The 20,377-nt window shown below is 40.4% G+C and overlaps 1 protein-coding gene across 2 annotated transcripts; it reads left to right on the forward strand.

Annotated features, from left to right (window-relative positions):
- Nucleotides 1-1,147: 1,147 nt before the first annotated feature.
- FGFR4 (fibroblast growth factor receptor 4) lies at nucleotides 1,148-20,155 on the forward strand. Of its 2 annotated transcripts, none has more exons than XM_063927946.1 (18): nucleotides 1,148-1,590; nucleotides 5,748-5,909; nucleotides 7,619-7,870; nucleotides 8,313-8,405; nucleotides 9,975-10,141; nucleotides 10,334-10,457; nucleotides 10,984-11,174; nucleotides 11,467-11,605; nucleotides 12,488-12,681; nucleotides 13,615-13,760; nucleotides 14,743-14,864; nucleotides 15,455-15,565; nucleotides 15,680-15,870; nucleotides 16,144-16,266; nucleotides 16,383-16,453; nucleotides 17,292-17,429; nucleotides 18,696-18,801; nucleotides 19,199-20,155. In XM_063927946.1, exons 1-18 carry the CDS (start codon nucleotides 1,551-1,553, stop codon nucleotides 19,358-19,360), a joined length of 2,532 nt encoding a protein of 843 aa, XP_063784016.1. In that variant the 5' UTR covers nucleotides 1,148-1,550; the 3' UTR covers nucleotides 19,361-20,155. The 2 variants fall into 2 exon arrangements, with proteins under 2 accessions (XP_063784016.1, XP_063784017.1); XM_063927947.1 differs by lacking the exon at nucleotides 1,148-1,590 and adding an exon at nucleotides 1,777-1,901.
- Nucleotides 20,156-20,377: the final 222 nt, after the last annotated feature.

Genomic DNA, 20,377 nt, shown 5'->3' on the forward strand with positions numbered 1-20,377 from the left:
TATTGATAACATGATGACGTTTGCATAATATAATTTTGCATTTCAGTTAATAAATCTAGTGTGTACATGTAGTGTGCTATATGGGTAATTCAATCTAGTATGTCTGGACTTTCTAATGGCACCAGCGAATTAAAGCAACATAAACAAACTTTAGCTTTACAATTCATAATACAGTAGGGTTACCCTTTGTCTCTCCAATGTAGTATCAACTCTGGCTTCATTATCTAATCAAAACGTCCTTTAGAATACAGCCAGACTCAATCTGGTAGGTGAGGGTGTAGAGACAAGACTGTAGGGGGTAAAAGTAATTGTGTGTTATCTTTTCACAAGCATATTCTGACTGTTTTGGCCAAACACCTAATTAACTTCAATGCACATCAAAAACAGGGAATGCGATTGAATAAATGACGACACAATGAGGTGAATAGCAAACAGCCACTAAGCCCAAATACCCCAAAAATGACCATATTATTATGTATAGGTATCATTTGAAGTCAAATAAAAACCACGGTAGTAGGTTGATTTGCGAGTACCATTAGAATGAGACAATTGTAATAAATAAATAAATAAATAAATAATAAATAAATGTAATAAATAATAATAAACAGTAGATAATTGCCTTTTGCCTTTCCACCAGTAAAGTCCGGGAGTACATTGTAAACTTACATTAATAATTCCCTCCTGATAACTAAATATTAATATAATTAGCTTTATTTACAATGTAAATGTTTTACTCATTGATAAATATGTATTTGCATTTTTCTCTCCCACAGGTTTGTGTTCCCCACTTTCTAGCAGCATTGTTACACAGTGCCACATGCACATAGTTGTGTATTATATACAATGTGTGTACTTGGGCTCTGGGAGAGAGAATGCTGCCTGTGACAATGGGGCACCCTGGCTCCTCATCTAGCTGGCAGCAGGAATGTCATCATTAGGCAGAGGCTTTGTACAGAGAGGCAGGAGCCATGCTGGGACTCAGAAAGCCCTGAGCCGGGCAGTAAAGTGAAGCAGTTTAATCCTCCCGCACAAAGCTGGGGGAGAAGTTAGCTAATTTGAGTGTGAAAGGGTGAGCGGGAGGGGGAGGGTAGGGAATAAACCCAGAGGGAAGTGGGGGCAGAGCCTGGGGGCGTGTTTGTGGTGGGATTCCCTGTAGCATTGCACCCTTATAGCCCATTGTTACTGACTGGAGAGGGGAGAGAGAGTGGACAGCGGCAGCCTGCAGCTACACAGTGTAACCTGAGAGACCTATCACAGCGCCTGGAGGGAGTACAGGGTTAGGGGCACTAGCACTGTGGCAGCGTACATCGCTCTGTGAATACCACTCTGCGTATGCGCCGCCTCTGGATGAGCACAGTTGTCCCGTAGTGCCCCAGTGTAACAGGACGGGGCTGGCGCGGGATCAGAGGCTGTAGGTGGACTGCCTGGTGTTTGGAGAGCGGGGTATCGGATGCGTGAGGAGGACTCGCCGCACTGGAGGAGCCGTGTTTGGGGAATAGCACCGGCCGTCTGCAGGAGGCACAGTTACGGGACAGGCACAGGGCTTGTGGATGGGGAGACCGAGGGGCCCCCGAATATCTGAGTCACCAGGTGAGGGGTACATTGCAGAGCCGCACCATGCAGTGCACTTCTCGCAGCCCGGACTCTGCTGCTGGGCGGGCACAGGAGTGTGGGCATATTTCCCAATGCGCTGCTATGCACAGGCAGGCTTCACCCCCCCCCCCCCCCCCCCTCCCAGTGCTGCCCTCACTGCTCCCTGGGCACTTGGCATAACCTGCTGCTGCACTATGCGGGGGCTGCTGTCTTATCCTCCTGCGCCCACTTTCTGGGAGCGCGTCCTGCCCGGGGACCCTCCCTGCCGGCATGTACTGAGGACCCCCATCCTACAGCCACCCGCAGAGGTAACAGTGACCCGGTCCCGGCTTATGGGGTGTGTGTGGTATAGGTGTCCCGGCCAGTCTGCGCAACTTTCCTGTGCAGCTGATGGTGGGCACAGTACATGGCTGGGGGGGGGGGGGGGGCTAGAGTGCAGGAGAGTTCCCTGTCTGTCAGCGCTGTGGCTGAGCTCTCCGGGTGTGTATATAAGGCTGAGATCTGCACCCTCAGCAATATCCCATGCTGGCTGTGGCCATGGACCATGGTTCATATAAAGGTTTCCCCTTGTGTGCAGGTTTTAGTCAGTGGCATGTATACATATACAGTAGGAGTGTATAGCAGAGGGTGCTGCATGGTGGCTGCTCCTGCATACCAGCGCAGCCGGCTCACTGATATGTTGTTTTAGGAGAGATCTGGTTCTATCTCTGCAGAGTCTCAGCATGATGATGTATGTCTTGTTTTCCTTGTCTGACTTTTTTTCTCTTCTGTTTACCCCTTCCTTATCTACTGTGATTGCAGAGCTGCTCTGTTTAAACTCTCACTCTGGTACCATAACTATTCTGTAAATCTATAACTAGGGTAGCCTTGGCACACAAAGGCCTTTGTCGTGTTGTGTTTAAAGATTAAACTAGCCCGGGTCCCTGTAGCTAGTTACACATTGCTATCCATTGGAATGCAGTGATGTATAGGGGATTACTTCCCCCTGTATTCTTGATAAGTTACTTTAAGGTATGATCTGTTAGCTGGACCAAGACTTGCATGATCTTCTATATATGAGTAATGGTGATGATGAAAGAGCCTGTGTTTGCACACCTGACAGAATTTGCACACTTATGCTGGGCATACACTATACCAGAGGTTCCCAAACTGTGTGCCGTGGCTCCCTGGGGTGCCTCGGGACACTTGCAGGGGTGCCCTGGGTTGGTGGTCCAGGACCAATTCAAAGTATTCATGGTCAATATAATAGGCAAAACCAGTGCAGGTGGCTGCCAGTCATAAAATATGTGGCCAAACTGAAGCAAATCTTGTCCCTCACCACACAACTGACCCTAAGGATGACATATAAACGCAATCTACTTAATGTAATATTTCTTTCTAAATTTCTCAATAAGAAATTTTTGGCCATGGGGTGCTGTGAAAAAAATTCTGATATTCTAGGGCGCCGTGATTCAAAAAAGTTTGGAAACCACTGCACTATACACTTACCTGGCAGATAATCTGCCAGATCTGTCTGGTTGGAATGAAAACCTGGTAATGGATAAGAGCAAATGACAATCAAATATTTACTCCCACTCACTGGAAAATAGTCAAAACCTGTAATTCAGACAAATTGGTTATACAGTAGGACGGATTTAACCAATTTTGTATAAACAACTGTTTTCTCCCATTTTACAGTATTTGGGAGCAAATGGTTAATTGTCATTTTCTCTCATCCATTACCAGATTTGTAATCCAACCAGCCAGATCTGGCAGATTATCTGACAGATAATTGTATAGTGTATGCCCAGCATAATATCAGGACAAACTCTTTCCTTGGATATGATAGTTTGATGGGATAAGTGACGTCAAGTTTAATGCAGTGTGGTCAGGTGACTGCGTTTTTACGCGGATTGTTACATAATCACTACATTCCTCTGCTGTTTATTATTATTATTATTGTGTGGGCTGACATCACTGATTGTATTGCTGTCAAAGACAAAGTCCTAGAGTCATTAAGTACAGACTGTATTACTTTAAGGTGTGTTGAGAAGTCCTGAGTCTAGGCAAAGAGGCAAAAAAACTAAGTGCTGCCAGTGCTTTTGTATAGCATGCACTGCACTTAGGGGGTAATTCTGAGTTGATCGCAGCAGAAATTCTGTTAGCAACTGGGCAAAACCATGTGCACTGCAGGGGAGGCAGATATAACATGTGCAGAGAGAGTTAGATTTGGGTGTGGTGAGTTCAATCTGCAATCTAATTTGCAGTGTAAAAATAAAGCAGCCAGTATTACCCTGCACAGAAATAAAATAACCCACCCAAATCTAACTCTCTCTGCAAATGTTATATCTGCCACACCTGCAGTGCACATGGTTTTGCCCAGTTGCTAACAGAATTCCTGCTGCGATCAACTTGGAATTACCCCCTTAGAGTATTTCCTGATATACGTCTTTACATAGCACAACAGAACTGACAAAGTTATATTTTTTTCATGAAGCTGTTCTTTGGGTAGAATTAAATATAACGCGATGTGCTGCTGCTGCATACACATTGGCCATATATACTGTAGAGCTGACTTTGCAAGTTTTCCCAGGGTCTGAGACACCTCACAGATTTCATGTTTGTTTTTTGTTTTTCATTTTTTAACAAAACGATCAACACTGAGAAGATAACTGGGGGCTTAACCATTTTTTATTGCAATGAAAACTTGAATTATTTTAAACCTGATGTTGCTAATTAAAGTGAATGTCCTTATTTGATAAGGAAAAGTTACCACCTTTTTATATAAAGGCATGATCTCTAGTACATCAGAGCATTCTACAAGAACTAACACTTGCTCTTCAGGATGAAGAGGGTTATAACACTGTTTCCAAACAATTTAAATGTCATAAACCTACAGTAACAGAGCTTATTTACAAATTGGGGGGGAGCGGAGGGGGGGGGGGGGGATTTTAGAAGTGACAATTATCCCAGCAAATTTACTCAAAGCACAAGCCATGTGATGATTTTGGAAGTTGCAAAGAACCCAAAGGCTATGTCCAAGGATCTACAGAGCTCTGTCAACCTATTATCTGTTAAAGTTCATGACGCCATCATTGGAAAAAGACAGAACAAGTATGACTTAAATGGAAGGATATCTAAGACAAGCCTCTTCGAAAATAAATCTCAGTATGGCTTAGGTTTACAATGTTGCATGTGAACATAACCAGCCTTTTGGAACCATGTTCTCTGGACGGACCAGACCAATATGGAGTTGTTTAGGCATGAAGTACATCATCATCTTTGGCTAAAACCAACAGTGTATTGCTTAAGGAATTTCGTAACCAATCATCGATCATGGTGTGGAAGGGTAAAAAGTTTGGGTTATTTTGAATCCAAATAAACTGGATGCCTCTGATTCATTACGTTCGCCGTGAATGTTTTTGAGGGTATTCATGAGCAAAATGTAAAGCCATCTGTCTAAAATGTATCCGAAATATGATACTGCATCAGGACAGTGACCCTAAACTCATCAGTGCTTTAAGAAGAAGTAAGCCAAGATTCAGCAAGTAAAGATAAATATTAAGTTGATGATAAAGTGGTTCTATAAGGTTTTGAATTATGGCATGGGTTTTTTTTTTTTTTTTACACACAGACTTTCAGTATTTTTTTTTTTTTTTTGTTCATCAGACAGGGTCAAAGTAAAATCTATTCCGTGGTGTCACTTGAGATGAGATTCATGAAATATTAGAACTTGGTGAAGACAAGAGGGGAATTCAATTACATGTGAAGGGGCAAAACAGTGTTTCAACGCAGCTGATCTGCTCCCTTCATCTGGCTGGCCAAATGCCGAATTCGCCCAAAAGTGCCTGCTGACTATGGGTCAGCGAGCACTTTTGAGCAAGATCCCCACGTGCAGCAGTGTCGTCCAGATTCGCCTGCCGAATCTGCTGACAATTAATTGAATTCCCCCTCCCCCCTTAAATATGTTCACTATATCTTGATCTGTAAAACATTCAATTTTAAAGCGTATGAACTTTATCAAACAATTGTACATTTGCACAGAAACAAATGATTGACAAATTGGGAGTACGCCAGTACGTATATGATTCTAACTTTGTTGTTCGTGAATAGCTTTTTTGTTGTTGTTTTCTTTGTAAATAAGACAATTGTCTTTTTCCCCGGTTCTATTGCAGATTATTCACACTTTTTTGGACCCATTTCTGTCCGTTCAAAATCTTCTACAAAAAGACAAGTTACCATGCAGAACTTTCTAAAGGTCCTGCTGTGTTTTCTGGCTCTTGTCACGTTATCATCAAGCAAACCAGCGACACCAGTAAACCAGAGCAGTTGGAAAGGTAATTCAAGGAATGAACACTAGTTAATACATATGATGTGTATACCCAAATTTATTTGCAACTTTTATGTCATTTGTCATTTTGAAAATTATTTTACTCGTAAAGGTTTTTTTTTTTAATAATGTTAAAATGAAAAATTAGAGAGTTTCTGCATGAGATGTTATTGGCGTACAATGTAAGCAGTTAGTACCTCCTTTCATTTGTGTCATGAGTCTTCTGGTGGCAATGGAGCATGTGTCCTTGCTGCTCTTGCCATGCAAGAGTTTTCTTAGAGGTCAAGAGTTGACAGCCAGGTCAAAATACAAGTTCAGGAGGGTATCGCTAGCTGAGGTGAGAGAACTCGCACCCCTGCCCTGCCGTGTGTGTCTTTTTCACACCCAGACCCCAAAATTCTGCAAAGTTCACCTAATGGTCAAATAAACATGAGGATATCTTCTGTGTTTGGAATTGAGAGCTGTATAATTAAACCACTTATTTGGCAGAGATGTAATATCTTGAGGACAGTATAGATAGACCGATATAATGCATTCTTGAAATTTTTACCAGCGCTAGATGGGAACACTTCTTTCTTTGCTGCCCTTAGTTGCCTGAGGTTTTTTTCTTAATTGCTGCTAGTACAAACGTGACCTCGTGCACTTATAATGCAGTATTTATTTATTTTTATATTATTGCTACTTTTCCCTCAGTTTTACGCTAAGTCGCAAAGTCTGTGACACGCTTAATGCGTCTGTTTGGCGCAATTTAAGATATGTGGACACATCTGTACACACCGCAGGTTTTAATGGATTCTTTTTTTTTTTTTTTTGCACAGTCCAATGTATTTTAGATTCTGACATCATTTTAGATTTTTAATTTATTTGGGAGATAGTGTAAATAGATGTGCTAAAACTAAAAATGGCCACTATTGTAAACGATTCTACAGCGTACTGTGACTGTCCTAAAGGCCCTCATACATCAGCAAACGATTGGGGCAATTTGCTGTTTTGCAGATGATTGTGCAAAGAAATCTGCAATGTATGAGGCTCACAGATCGCAGATTCAGACCAAAAATCATTTGGGATTGTTAAATCAGGTTGTACAACATGTTTGATTTCACAGATCAATTTGGGGCTGTAGATTGCTAGTGTATGGTAACAATTCGCAGACTGTTTCTACTAAAGTGATGAGCCATTCAATATTGGCAGAATTGCGGCCCTAGTTCAGATCTGATTGCAGCAGCAAATTTATCAGCAATTGGGCAAAACCATGTGCATTGAAGGGGGGGGGGGGGGCAGATGTAACATGTGCAGATAGAGTTAGATTTGGGTGGGGTGTGTTAAAACTTAAATCTAAATTGCAGTGTAAAAATAAAGCAGTCAGTATTTACCCTGCATAGAAACAAAATAACCCACCCAAATATAACTCTCTGCATATCTTATATCTGCGCCCCCCTGCAGTGCACATGGTTTTGCCCATTAATTCACATTTGCTACTGCGGTCCGATCTGAATTAGGCCCTGTATTTGCTGAAAATGGTCTGCAAATCACTGAAAAATATCTGTACTGTATGGGTGCAGATTTAGGGAATCCTTAAATCTGGGGGAAAAAACTCGCAATCTGCAGATTTTTGTTGTTGTGTGTTTGCTTATGTATTTGGGCCTTTACTTATGAGGACAGGGTATTGCTACGAGTTGAATAAAACTGTTGACCTCTCTCTGCCTCCTTACGCAGAGACCCACCCTGTGCTTGTAGAACACCTTTTGCTTGATCCTGGAAAAACGTTGCGAATCGCCTGTGATACCAACTATAGCAGCAACATTAACTGGTACAAAGAGAAGGAAAGGTTGCTATCAGGAGGGAAGATTCGACTGAAGGGCTATGCTTTGGAACTGTCAGATGTAACTCCTGAAGACTCGGGACTTTACTTGTGTGTGGTCCGTGGTACTAGTCAAACCCTGCAACGGTTCTCGATATCTGTAGTTGGTGAGTGCTGCCTGCATACTGCATCGTGGCTAACGTTCTAGTGATATCTTTGTTACTTGGACTGGTTTAAGCTAATATCCTATATTATGCCTATTTAAATCTGAGTGTTGTCTGCTGTGTAGTTTTGTGACAGGAAATCTGACACGTATAAGGAAAATATGTCCCACCCCCTTGTCCATAGACTTGTCAAATATCTGTTCTACGTATTATATAGAATATAGATTAATATATGATAATAAGCTAACAACAGACTGCATATAGACCAGACTTACATAATGCATTCTGCCTCTGTGCCGGCCCAATTTGTCCTAGCAAGATGTTCATGACCTGTAATGTTACGTGTAATTGTGCATTGTTACTGCTACTATTACGATCAAAAGAACAATGCCTTTGAGGCTCTCTGCTCTTCTGATAGCTGTCTGGTTGTTGTTTTTTTTTGCAGATTCAGTGGCATCTGGAGATGAAGATGATGAGGATGGCCGTAGGGAAGACTTCCAGGGTGATCTAAATGAGGAACAAGGTTATATCTACCAAGGTGAGTGCTCTCCTGTTTAGGTTACTAATTAGAGGTTATCGTAACCCTCTTCCCCCACCCATCAAGGCTATAAACTATAATCCCAGTGTACAGCAGTCTGGTCTTGCTGATGGTCTCCACATACCAAAAACCAGACTGTCTTATGGTCGGACAGATGAGTAAATGCCTCTGACCTATGCCCTGGGGACAATGGATAAGTAAAACAGAATCTGACTTTTCAGTGATGTTACAGCAACACAGGCAAAGGGGACTTCATGTATATTCAAATATTTAATCATTAAATGCATTAGATATAAAGGTATTTAGATATATTTATTTTTATATATATATATATATATAATATTATTATTATTAATATATTTTTTTTTTAACCGTTTCCGTTGTGCTTTACAATTGGGAATAACAATGATATAACAAACTGGGTAATAACAAACAGTCATAGAGGTTGGAGGGCCCTGCTCGCAAGCTCACAATCTATAGGGAAATAGGCATTGATACACATGGATAGGTGCTATCTATTGCATAGTTTTCCACCAGATTGCAAAGGTTCTTTGTGGACTGTATGATATGGTCACACAGCAATGATGAACCAGGGTCGAGAGGAAGGATGAGAAGACATGTGAGGATGTGTGTGGACTGTACAGAGTGGATGCAATTTGATAGGAAGGTTTATGAAAGTTATCTGGGCGGTTCTGGAATTTGATATGCTTGCCTGAAGAGGTGTTTTCAGGGAACACTTGAAGGTTTGGAGACTAGAAGAGAGTCTGATTGTGCGTGGTAGGGCATTCCATAGAGTGGGTGCAGCCAGATGAAAGTCCTGCAATTGTGAGTGGGAGCGAGCAATGAGTGTGGATGAGAGACGCAGATCTTGTGAAGAGCGAAGAGGTCGGGTTGGGAGGTATTTTGAGATGAGCGAAGAGATATATATTTTATTTTTTTAATTATTATTATTACCCTTCCCACAGTGTGTATATAGCACCATTTTTTTACTTTGATAATTTTCTACCCTTCCCACTAGTGTGTGTATGTATGTATGTATGTATGTATGTATGTATGTGTGTCTATATATATGTGTGTGTGTGTGTGTGTGTGTGTATGTATGTATATATATATATGTGTGTGTGTGTATATATATATATATATATATATATATATATATATATATATATATATATATATATATTTTAATGTTAATAATTACCACTGTGCTGTGATCCAGTTATTCCTGACTGTAGTACTCATGCAACCCCCAACAGCTCCTATTTTGAAGTCTCTTTGGAAGCAGGTATGTTAATTACTGAACCAGCCAAGTAGACTAAAATTATACAGAGCAGCTGATTTGTTGCCATGTTCAACTTATCCACTCTTTTCACTGCTTGGTACATCTCCCCGTCACCTGTACATGATTAAAGAAATTTTGACATCATGAGCTGTTGAGGATCCTTGATAGCTGGAGTTATGAAACATTGGTGTAATCATACAGCCCTCAAGGCATTGGTCTCCGTCACAGTGGTCTAACATTGTTTTACTTTTCCATAGACATACTTGCAACTATATTTTGTCTTTCAGCTCCATTCTGGACCCATCTACGTCGCATGGAGAAGAAGTTATATGCACTTCCTGCTGGAAATACTGTAAAGTTTCGCTGTGCAGCAGGTGGCAGCCCTGTTCCAACTATCAGATGGCTAAAAAATGGAAGAGAATTTCGAGGGGAACACCGAATAGGAGGTATCCAGGTAAGCAGTTGCAACATCCTGTTACTTGTTTGGACACCTGGTGTTTTGAGCATTCGGAATTGGGGGTGGGGGTGGGGGGGGGGGGGAACGGGACAAAATCAACGTATGATTGTATTCTTAATATAAGTTATTGATATGCTAGAACATTTCCATATGTAAAATATATAAACCACTTCCTTTACTTCCATCTAGCTAAGGCACCAACACTGGAGTCTGGTCATGGAGAGTGTGGTTCCATCTGACCGTGGCAATTATACCTGTGTAGTGGAAAATAAGTTGGGCAGCATCAGCTACACATATATATTAGATGTTCTTGGTGAGTAGACACATTTTGGTCCTGCTCTTTAACGGCAGTCTAAAATAAAGTTTTTATAAAGTGCCCTGTAGTGGGCCAGAGGTGTATGATGTGTAGCGTTAACCATACTAGACTGTCATTTGAGAACACTGGTCCTTGTAGAACCTTCTAAAAGATCAAAGCCAATAAGATACTGTTTGTGTCGTAAATCTAATGAGGGTCATTATCTGTTCTGCTACAAGGCCCTCTCTGATTAGCTACCACAACTGTCTGCTGTCTCCCAGGGTAATTGAGATGTTGTCTGCAGTGGGTACATCTTTTATGGGTGTTTGTCACTGTTCCCCTGCAGTTTGTGACTCTCAATGCTAATATTAGAAATTGTATGTGGTTTCACTGCAAGAATCGAGTTACCAACTCTTTTTATAAGTGTAAATTTATCTTCACCGTTTTATGACATCTGTAATTTTAAAATGTACGTCACCTCAAACATTTTGTAAATATGGGCGATCAAATGTAATAAACTTTTATTTTTTTTTCCCTTTTAAAGAGAGATCTTCTCATCGACCAATCCTCCAAGCTGGTCTCCCAGCTAACACCACAGCCCGTGTGGGCAGTGACGTGGAGTTCCTCTGTAAAGTGTACAGTGACGCTCAACCACACATCCAGTGGCTCAAACACATAGAACTGAATGGGAGCCGATTTGGCCCTGATGATGCGCCATATGTACAAGTGCTTAAGGTGAGTTTGCTTGCTTTTGCTAACAGTCTGTGTTTTACTTGTTTGTCTTATAGAGACTTCGGTCCAATGTATCATCCGTAATGGCTACTTTAGACCCAGGTAAAGGATGGAGAATCCCAAAATTACCCAAATAGAAATCCTTTGTGAAATAGCTTAAGTGCTATACCTCAATGTTCTTATTTATGTAAGGCAGCCTTTTGTCTGCACGGCTTAATGCTCGTTTTTAATGTTCAGGATCTTTCACATGATCCTGTTTTTGTTTATGTATATTCTGTCTATCTTGTTTTTGTAGACTGCAGATATTAACACTTCAGAGGTGGAAGTACTGCATCTGCGGAACATCTCCATGGAGGATGCTGGAGAATACACTTGTCTAGCAGGGAATTCCATTGGGCTCTCTCATCAGTCTGCTTGGCTCACTGTGCTACCTAGTAAGTGTAGAGTGGCTGCCAACTTGTACTGTACTCAAGTCTTCTTCTATCATGCATGACAGTCCTATAACAAACAGAAGCACGTGTCAGACATACATTTTAGTAGTAAGATGTCTGTGTATAGGTCTTTGTATGTAATTCATTTAAAAAAAAAAAAAAAAAAATTATGACTGGCACTCATATTATACAAAGTCATAATTTGTTGAACCTCAATGAAAAAGATTAAAACGAGTACTGATCCATTTTACATCATGCCTGTATTGTCAGTAGCAACTAATTGTTGCCGATAGTGACCACAATGACATCACAGTGGCCATTTCAGTGCTAGAATAACGCCCTTGAGAAACAAACTACTCCAGCACTCCCGATCTTTAATAAACTGTGATTCTGTGCCCTACGTGAGTGCTGGTCTCTTGTTGAATAACCGGAATACAATGTAGGAATCCGGAAGTAAAGTGAGGCTACACGCCAGTGAATTGTAAAATCAAAACCTATTCATTTAGTGCTATTATTAAAACCGGTCAGACCAATAGGATAACATCTTGAAAGAAGCAGTCATTGCAGGATTTAATATCCCTTCTTCACGTGCAGCGAGATGTACAACACAATGTACATCTTGTTGCGTTCTCTCTGGGAGATTCAACAGCAACCCTTTTGAGGTTGTTAGAACTTTTACAAACACCATTATTGCTACTAGCCATGCACATCTGTAAATGAAGTCTTGATCTGTCGTGTCACATTTTAAAACTGCCTGGTATATGAAAAAATATGAGTGGGTGAAGAATAACAGATGGGAATGGCTGTGAGGGGAGGTAGGGTCCATAAGGAAGGTCAAGGTCACAGATGTAGTACTGACCTCCTTTCTGTTTCCTTCCCCCACAGATGAGGATTTCCTAGAGGAGGCAGATAAAGCAGAGTCTAAATATGTGGATGTAATTGTATATACTTCTGGTTTTCTGGCTGTGGCAATGGCAATCGTTATTGTAATATTGTGTTGTATGCAAACATCACACAGCAAACAGACACTGCAGCCAGCATCTGTGCACAAACTGTCAAAGTTCCCACTTATACGGCAGGTAAGTGGCCACTACGGTTTCTTCTTCTTTTACTAGTGTTCTGTCAATCTTGGTTCCTTTTTAAAGATATCATTATTTATATTCTGAATTATAGAAAAGCAGAGAAGGTTTAATGCTTCATGTTATGGCTCTTATTGATCTGTAACCCATCAGCTTGCAGTTACCTGAAACAGATTGTTAATTTCAATAAACTACACACATCTAAAGCCTGGAATCTTCAACTAACAGATAAAACTATATGGGTGGTGTTGCCAGACCATCTTACCGATGTCATCAATACACTAGCATTCAAGAATTATGATGCATGGAATGGTCCACTTGGGAATTTGAATACGCATTATACCCCCCATCCTCCATCCCCCTTCTTACGGTCTTATTTTGCACAGAAAATATCCCCCCCCCCCCCCCCCCCCCCAAGAAAAATCCTATATTTTTATTGTTGCATATGTATGGCCATGATATACATTTACTTGGATTATGGTCATTTCAATAAATCTTCTCTTCAGAAGATATTGATTAAACAAAATAAATTAATGTGCTGAATAAGTCAACATTTCGCTGTACATGTCTAAAAATATAATCTTGAGATTTTTTCAGCCCTCCTGCCTAAATTGAATTTTATTTGTACTTTTATTTAGACAGCAGGATCATTAAGAAAGCATATACAATCCCAAGCATATGTCTTCACTTAATATTTATCATGCATTTGTATGTATAGCAATAAAATATATATATAAATACCAGCCTTTTATAAGTTATCTAATTATGACAAGTGAGCCTCCTCTAAAATACTTACAGTATGTGGGCTACTTTTAGAGTTATTCAAAGCTTCCTTTTTAATGAGCAACAATTGATTTACTAATTTGGCGAAAACTCAATATTGTATGTGTGTACATATAACTTATAAACATTTGTTTGTTTTTCTTTCTGTAGTTTTCGCTGGAATCCAGCTCTTCTGGAAAGTCCAGTGCGCCTTTGATTCGCATCACTCGCCTGTCTTCCAGTTGTGCACCCATGCTTCCTGGTGTCATGGAGGTGGAATTGCCCTTGGATGCCAAATGGGAGTTCTCCAGAGACAGGTGAGTGTTTCTCTTTATAAGCGATTGGTTGAGGCCCTTCTGTGTAATATGTGGGGTGTTTAAACCATATATATATTGGTAGATGCTCAATTAGCTTAGTGATATCATTCAGGTGCTCGAAAGGGAGGGGTATTTCTAAGCAAGAAAAAAAGGGCATTTGTTTCCCCCAGCACCCTGAATGATAACCATAACCAGATATAAATTCCACATGATAATAGAATTCAGAGATCTTCGTTACACATATTTGCGCAAATGTGTGAATAAACCCCAAAGCCGCATCAAGGCGTCTCTGTATATTTGGGTCCCTAGCGCTATATCTAGGTGCAGGGTGTGGCACCCCAAAACACCAGCATAAGCCAGAAAGCCCAGCGTATCATACCAGTGAAAAAACTATAGTGTTAATAAATTAGTATTTAGGAAGCCGAAGCTATAGAGAAAGTGATACAAAAATGAAATGCAATTAAAATAGAGAAATAGTGTTAAAAAATGAATAAGTGAAAAGTGTTAATAGAATGTAAAGGTACTGGCTGAGATGGATGGCCTTAGTGTGGCATACCTTTTACATTCTATTAACACTTTTCACTTATTCATTTTTAAACACTATTTCTCTATTTTAATTGCATTTCATTTTTGTATCACTTTCTCTATAGCTTTGGCTTCCTAAATACTAATTTATTAACACTATAGTTTTTTCACTGGTATGCTACGCTGGGCTTTCTGGCTTATGCTGGTGTTTTGGGGTGCCACACCCTGCACCTAGATATAGCGCTAGGGACCCCAAATATACAGAGACGCCTTGATGCGGCTTTGAGGCTTATTCACACATTTGCGCAAATATGTGTAACGAAGATCTCTGAATTCTATTATCATGTGGAATTTATATCTGGTTACGGTTATCATTCAAGGTGCTGGGGGAAACAAATGCCCTTTTTTTGGGGGTGTTTAAACCAGGCAGCACATTGACACTATTTTGACCCATCAGACTTGTTCTGGGGAAACCTCTGGGAGAAGGTTGCTTTGGACAAGTAGTGAGAGCTGATGCATACGGGATTGACAAGGATCGGCCTGATAAACCTGTGACCGTGGCAGTGAAGATGCTTAAAGGTGAATAGAATTACTTGAATAAGTCATATGCATTATTTAATCATAATTTACAATGGAGTTGTGTTAACTGATTTTGGATAAGCCAGACAGATCCCCTTACTGTGTTGGTTGCTCAGAGTGGTATGCCCCCCTTCGCACCTCTCTGAATGAGTAGAATGATAGAGATATTGCTAATTGTGGTGCTAGCTAGAAGGCACGTGGGCAGCACAAATAATGGTCTCAAAGAAAATCTAGTCTTCAAAGATAACTATTTTAATGCAGTTCTCTAGAGTCCTTTGCATAAGAAAAAATGGGGCCGATGTATTAAGCCTAGAGAAGGGATAAAGAAGTGATAACGCACCAGCCAGTCATTACAGACTTGAAAAATGACAGTTAGGAGCCGATTGCTTTATCAGCTTGTGCTTAACACTGCTTTATTTCTTCTTCATCCCTTTTCCAGGTTACTACATCTGCCCCAATATTTGTTATTTCAAAATGAAGAGAAATTATCTATAATCTAAAACATTGTTAAAACGTATATTTGGAACATTCAATATAGTCTGTATAAATCTGATATAACAAGTTTTAAAATACTTCTATTGTTCCTTTAGATAACGGGAATGACAAAGACCTGTCTGATCTCATCTCTGAAATGGAGCTGATGAAAGTAATCGGCAAACACAAGAACATAATCAATCTGCTGGGTGTCTGCACACAAGAAGGTGAGTAGTAAATCATTGGCAAGTACAATCTGGGTTGAGTCTCCGGATCTATGTGAAAGCTTCTGATCCTGGCCCAAAGTGGTGGAAATGTAAGACCTTTTTGTCTCCTTCTAGGTCCACTTTTTGTTATTGTGGAATATGCCTCGAAGGGAAACCTGCGCGAGTTCCTACGTGCCCGACGGCCTCCTACACCAGAAGATGATTTTGATGTTTCCAAGGTGCCTGAAGAGATGCTTTCGTTTAAGGATCTGGTGTCCTGTGCTTATCAGGTTGCCCGTGGCATGGAATATCTAGAATCCAAAAGGGTAAGTAAAACGGTTAATGGTTTTTATCTTAGCTGTGTGTTTTGTTGTGATTTCTGTAATTGTTTACTTAGAGCTAAAAAATGACAGTGACTCAGTGGGGATATTTTTATTTTGGGTTATGAAGTTTTGCTTTATTTTTGTTTGCTGTATCTTGGTATTTCATTAAGAAGCTAAAATAGTTGTACACTTTGCAGTTACACAAGTAAAGAGAATGTACGGTCTTCTATAAAATGACAACTTGTGCCTATTGATGTAACGATCATTGTTCTGCAGTGCATACACCGGGACCTGGCTGCCAGGAATGTTCTAGTAGCTGAAGACAATGTCATGAAAATCGCAGACTTTGGCCTGGCTCGTGGTGTGCATGACATTGACTACTACAAAAAGACTAGCAATGTGAGTTCTTTGGATTTTATGCATGGGAATAAATCTGATTATGTAATTAAAGACTTGCTTATAGGAAGTATACAGTGTTGTTTTTGTTGAAATTTACTTTTAAACTCTTCAAACAGGGTCGGCTACCTGTGAAGTGGATGGCGCCAGAAGCTTTATTTGACAGGGTATATACACACCAAAGTGACATGTAAGTTTCAGTTTAATGTTTCAGTTCCTCCTGCAACATGTTATTGCTGCATGCAGATGTGGCCTCTTACATTGCTGAAGCAGCAGGCAGCGCATCCTGGTGCTGTGCAGCGCGTTATAGCACTACCCCCCGGCTTCCTCGTTTAAAAGCGTATGGGTAGCAGGATCTTACATATGCTCCCTGGTACGGTACGCTATGGGTCATATCGTGGGCAAGACCTTAAAAGGACACATCTGTATCACTGGAGCAGTTCCATCAATGTAACCCATGAAAAATATATATTTGCTGGAAATACACCTGGAAATGCTGACTTTGTATTCAGCCTGAATGCAATTCATGACATTCTAATGGAAGTAGAAACCATGTGGCATCATTAGACTAGACGAAGTCTCAATCATTTATTATAACTGCAAGGGTTAAAGGTTGATCCTTGATTATGGCAACAAGACAGTTTAATCATGTCCCTCTTAGTATGTAATATTCTGAGCTGGAGAACTGACTAGCTATTGGAATGCTGCTTTGAGTAAACCGATATCTTCAGTTTAACGCACCTCCCCTTGTATGCTGTAAACTGATGTATTTTGGGAGGCAATTCTTTGTACATCATGTTTCTCATATGTGCCCTTCCCTGTCTAACAGAAACAGTGTGACTTTCCGACGCTTACATTTGATAGCCTTGCTGTAAAGCAAACCAGCCCCCTACGCACTTTAGCTTTATACCTTGGTGATGTCACTGGCTTATAGAGAATTGCTGGGTCAAATATTCCTTCTGCTTGTTTGGACATTGCATTTTCTGTACTGTTCTCATTTTAATAGCTACTGTAACTTCTTTCTACAGTTGGTCATTTGGAATTTTGACCTGGGAGATATTCACGCTTGGTGGATCTCCATATCCTGGAATTCCAGTGGAAGAGTTATTTAAACTGTTACGAGAAGGTCATCGCATGGACAAGCCATCAAATTGTACTCATGAGCTGTAAGTGGTTTATTGATTACCAAATATTCTGTTCAGGATTGTGCAAATGAGCATCATGGAAACTTCCACCAATAATATTTCATGGGGACAGGTACTGGAGTGGAATGAAAGGATTTTTTTTGCTGCTGCACTATTTCAATGACAGGCTAGGAGTTTACCCATGTACACACTAGACCTAGAACTCATGTTATGTACTGGACTGTTATGTGGAACAAAAACTGAATTCTTAAACTCCTATTACATAATGGCAATAGCACAACCAAGATTTTGAAACTTCATGCATGACCAATCCTTCATAAAACATTGTTTCAATTTATTTTGTGCAACATATGAAGAACTGCAACCTTGAGAATCCTTCCAAATCATTTCCCATGACAGAAGTTGCTCTGACAGGTGTATCATTTCCTTGTTCTCCGTTTAGTTTTTTTTTAAAATGTATTTTAATTTCCCTTTTAAACACTGGTTCCCCTCCTGCGCTGTTCTAATCTTTTGGCACTGACCTAGTTATATGGACTTGCGATTCTCTAGGCTACAGAACTGATAATGTTAGCAAGTGAATGTGTCGCCCAGGAAAGAAGAGACCTCCACCAGAGCTATCGCGGACTCATTCGTGACTGCATACGAATTCGCAGCCTATACTAAAAAACGAGGAACATCCGGTCTAAGGGTTGGTGTATGGCTATGCAGACTGGACTGCAGTAGTTGCCATGTTTTTGAACATACAAACTCACAGCTGACGGCAGATACACGCCCTAAACTGCCATGACACGCCAGCATTTTTTCCAACCACACCCCGTTAACCCCACCAAATGGTCACTACCTGTCAATGTCTTTTCCATGAAATACTGGTTGTAAGTGAGATCTCAGCAGCACCTTGGGGCATGTGCATTGCGACCTCAGCACATGCAGTCTGCTGATAATCTCTCTGTTGCGTGATAAGCGCCTATAACATACAAAAATGAATTAGGCCTACAGTCTCTTTAGCTCGCATAGGTGCAGGGCTACTGAAACATCAGGTGGACACCAGTGCTAGAGTGGAGGCATGACAATGTTCCGTTTCACATATTGTGCACAGTTGCAAAAGCCATTGCTCTGTCTTACAGATAAATCCAGGTAATCTGTACTTGCTCCATCCACCTTGACATCACTCCTGACTGGACAAGATGCTTTGATTTTTAGGTTGCCATAAGATTGTTGTGTTATAAGTTGCATATATACTAATGAAGCTTATAGGAGCCATTATTGAACGGATCTCCTCTTTTGCAGGTACATGTTGATGAGAGAGTGTTGGCATGCAGTTCCCTCCCAGAGACCAACTTTTAAACAACTAGTGGAACAGCTGGACAAAATTCTCACTGCTGTGTCAGAGGAGGTAAGGAGGTTATCTATTAGATCCATGTGTTTCTTAAATAATATACGTGCCGGGGCATGTTGTGTAAGTCGGAGCACAAACACTAGAGTCCGTATTATCATAGTTGCCTTGCTAGCCCTGTTAAAGTTTAATATTACCATAGAATGGAGATATATTCAGGTACATATAGAAAGAATAGGTAGAATTGTAGAGTGCCCTTCCATTTTTCTATGTGCCCTAAGGCTCTGTATGTGATTGTCTATGGGTATGTTATATACTATATTATTATATGAATGTAATCTAGGAGGGTTGTTGGCATGATCTGGTTATTTGTGAATGTAACTTGGCTATATGCTATTAGTAAAGGCGCTTTTTATCTGGTAACCCACTCACTCCTTAATATCCCATTTCATTACAGTACTTGGACCTATCCATGCCTTTTGAACAGTATTCTCCCTCCTGTGAAGACAGCGCTAGCACATGTTCCTCCTCTGATGACTCTGTGTTTACCAATGACCCTGTACCTACACTATCCTGTGTCTTCAACTACCACAATGTTCATACTCACATGGGGACCTGAGCAAAGACATGGAATGAGGGAATATGGACATCGTAAAGTGCTGCATATACCCTCTTATGGCAGGGAACTAACTTATTCAAGATATGAGCCATGTCTAGTCTTCTAGATACTGGTGAAACACTGCTGCTTTTCTGTTATGCTTGGGAAAACAAACTAAGTTGGTGCTGGCCTCAAGCCACAAGGTATACAGAATAAAAAGCACTGTGAGCTCCTGACTGGCTCGGCCAGACTGTGTCAGGGATGTGTTGTAAAATCCCATGTTGTGGATGTGAAGGACTACAGCTAGCAGGTCTGTTCCAAGAGACATAGACGCATACAGGGAACCGCTGGGATGCTGGGAACATGGCTTACCTGCTCGCTGACATTCTGTGCATTTGTAATGCCAAGCTGCAATCTGGTCTTACAAGTGACCCCAAAGTGCCTGGATTTTGTGTTCTGAAGTCTGTAAATATTTTACAAATAGAAGTATTTATGTCCTGTTTTGTTCTGATGCATATGATAGGTCATTTTAACATTTCTATGAGTGAGAAGCTGAAGATTTTTATTTTTTTGCTCTCTACTGTTTCTCTCTTAGCAGCCATATAATTTATCTTGGATATTTTGTTTTATATGAAGGTACTTTTGTACTATGAAAAAGAAAAAAACGTACAAACAATTCATAAAAGCTTTTTATACGCTATAGATATATTTAAAACAGAATATGCTCTTTTGCAAGTTACCAAAAGTTTCATGTCGATTTATTTTATATATTGTTAAAAAAAGTGACTTTTAATATAAAGACCTAAATTATATCAACCTTTTATGTCTTGAGTATGGCATTTGGTCAGTGGCTTTTCTTTTCTTTTTTTTCTTCTTAATCTATATAACAAAAACAATGCAGTATATGGGACAGTAGTTGGGGGTGGGTGGAGGATTAAATCAAAGTTAATGTTTCTTAGAAAAATAAATGGGTTGATTGATCACAGAACTTTGGCTTGGAGGTCACCACGGGGAAGCGCATGATTTACTGGAATCTGA

The sequence above is a fragment of the Pseudophryne corroboree genome, chromosome 6 (genome assembly GCF_028390025.1).
Source record: "Pseudophryne corroboree isolate aPseCor3 chromosome 6, aPseCor3.hap2, whole genome shotgun sequence".
Lineage (NCBI taxonomy): Eukaryota > Metazoa > Chordata > Amphibia > Anura > Myobatrachidae > Pseudophryne > Pseudophryne corroboree.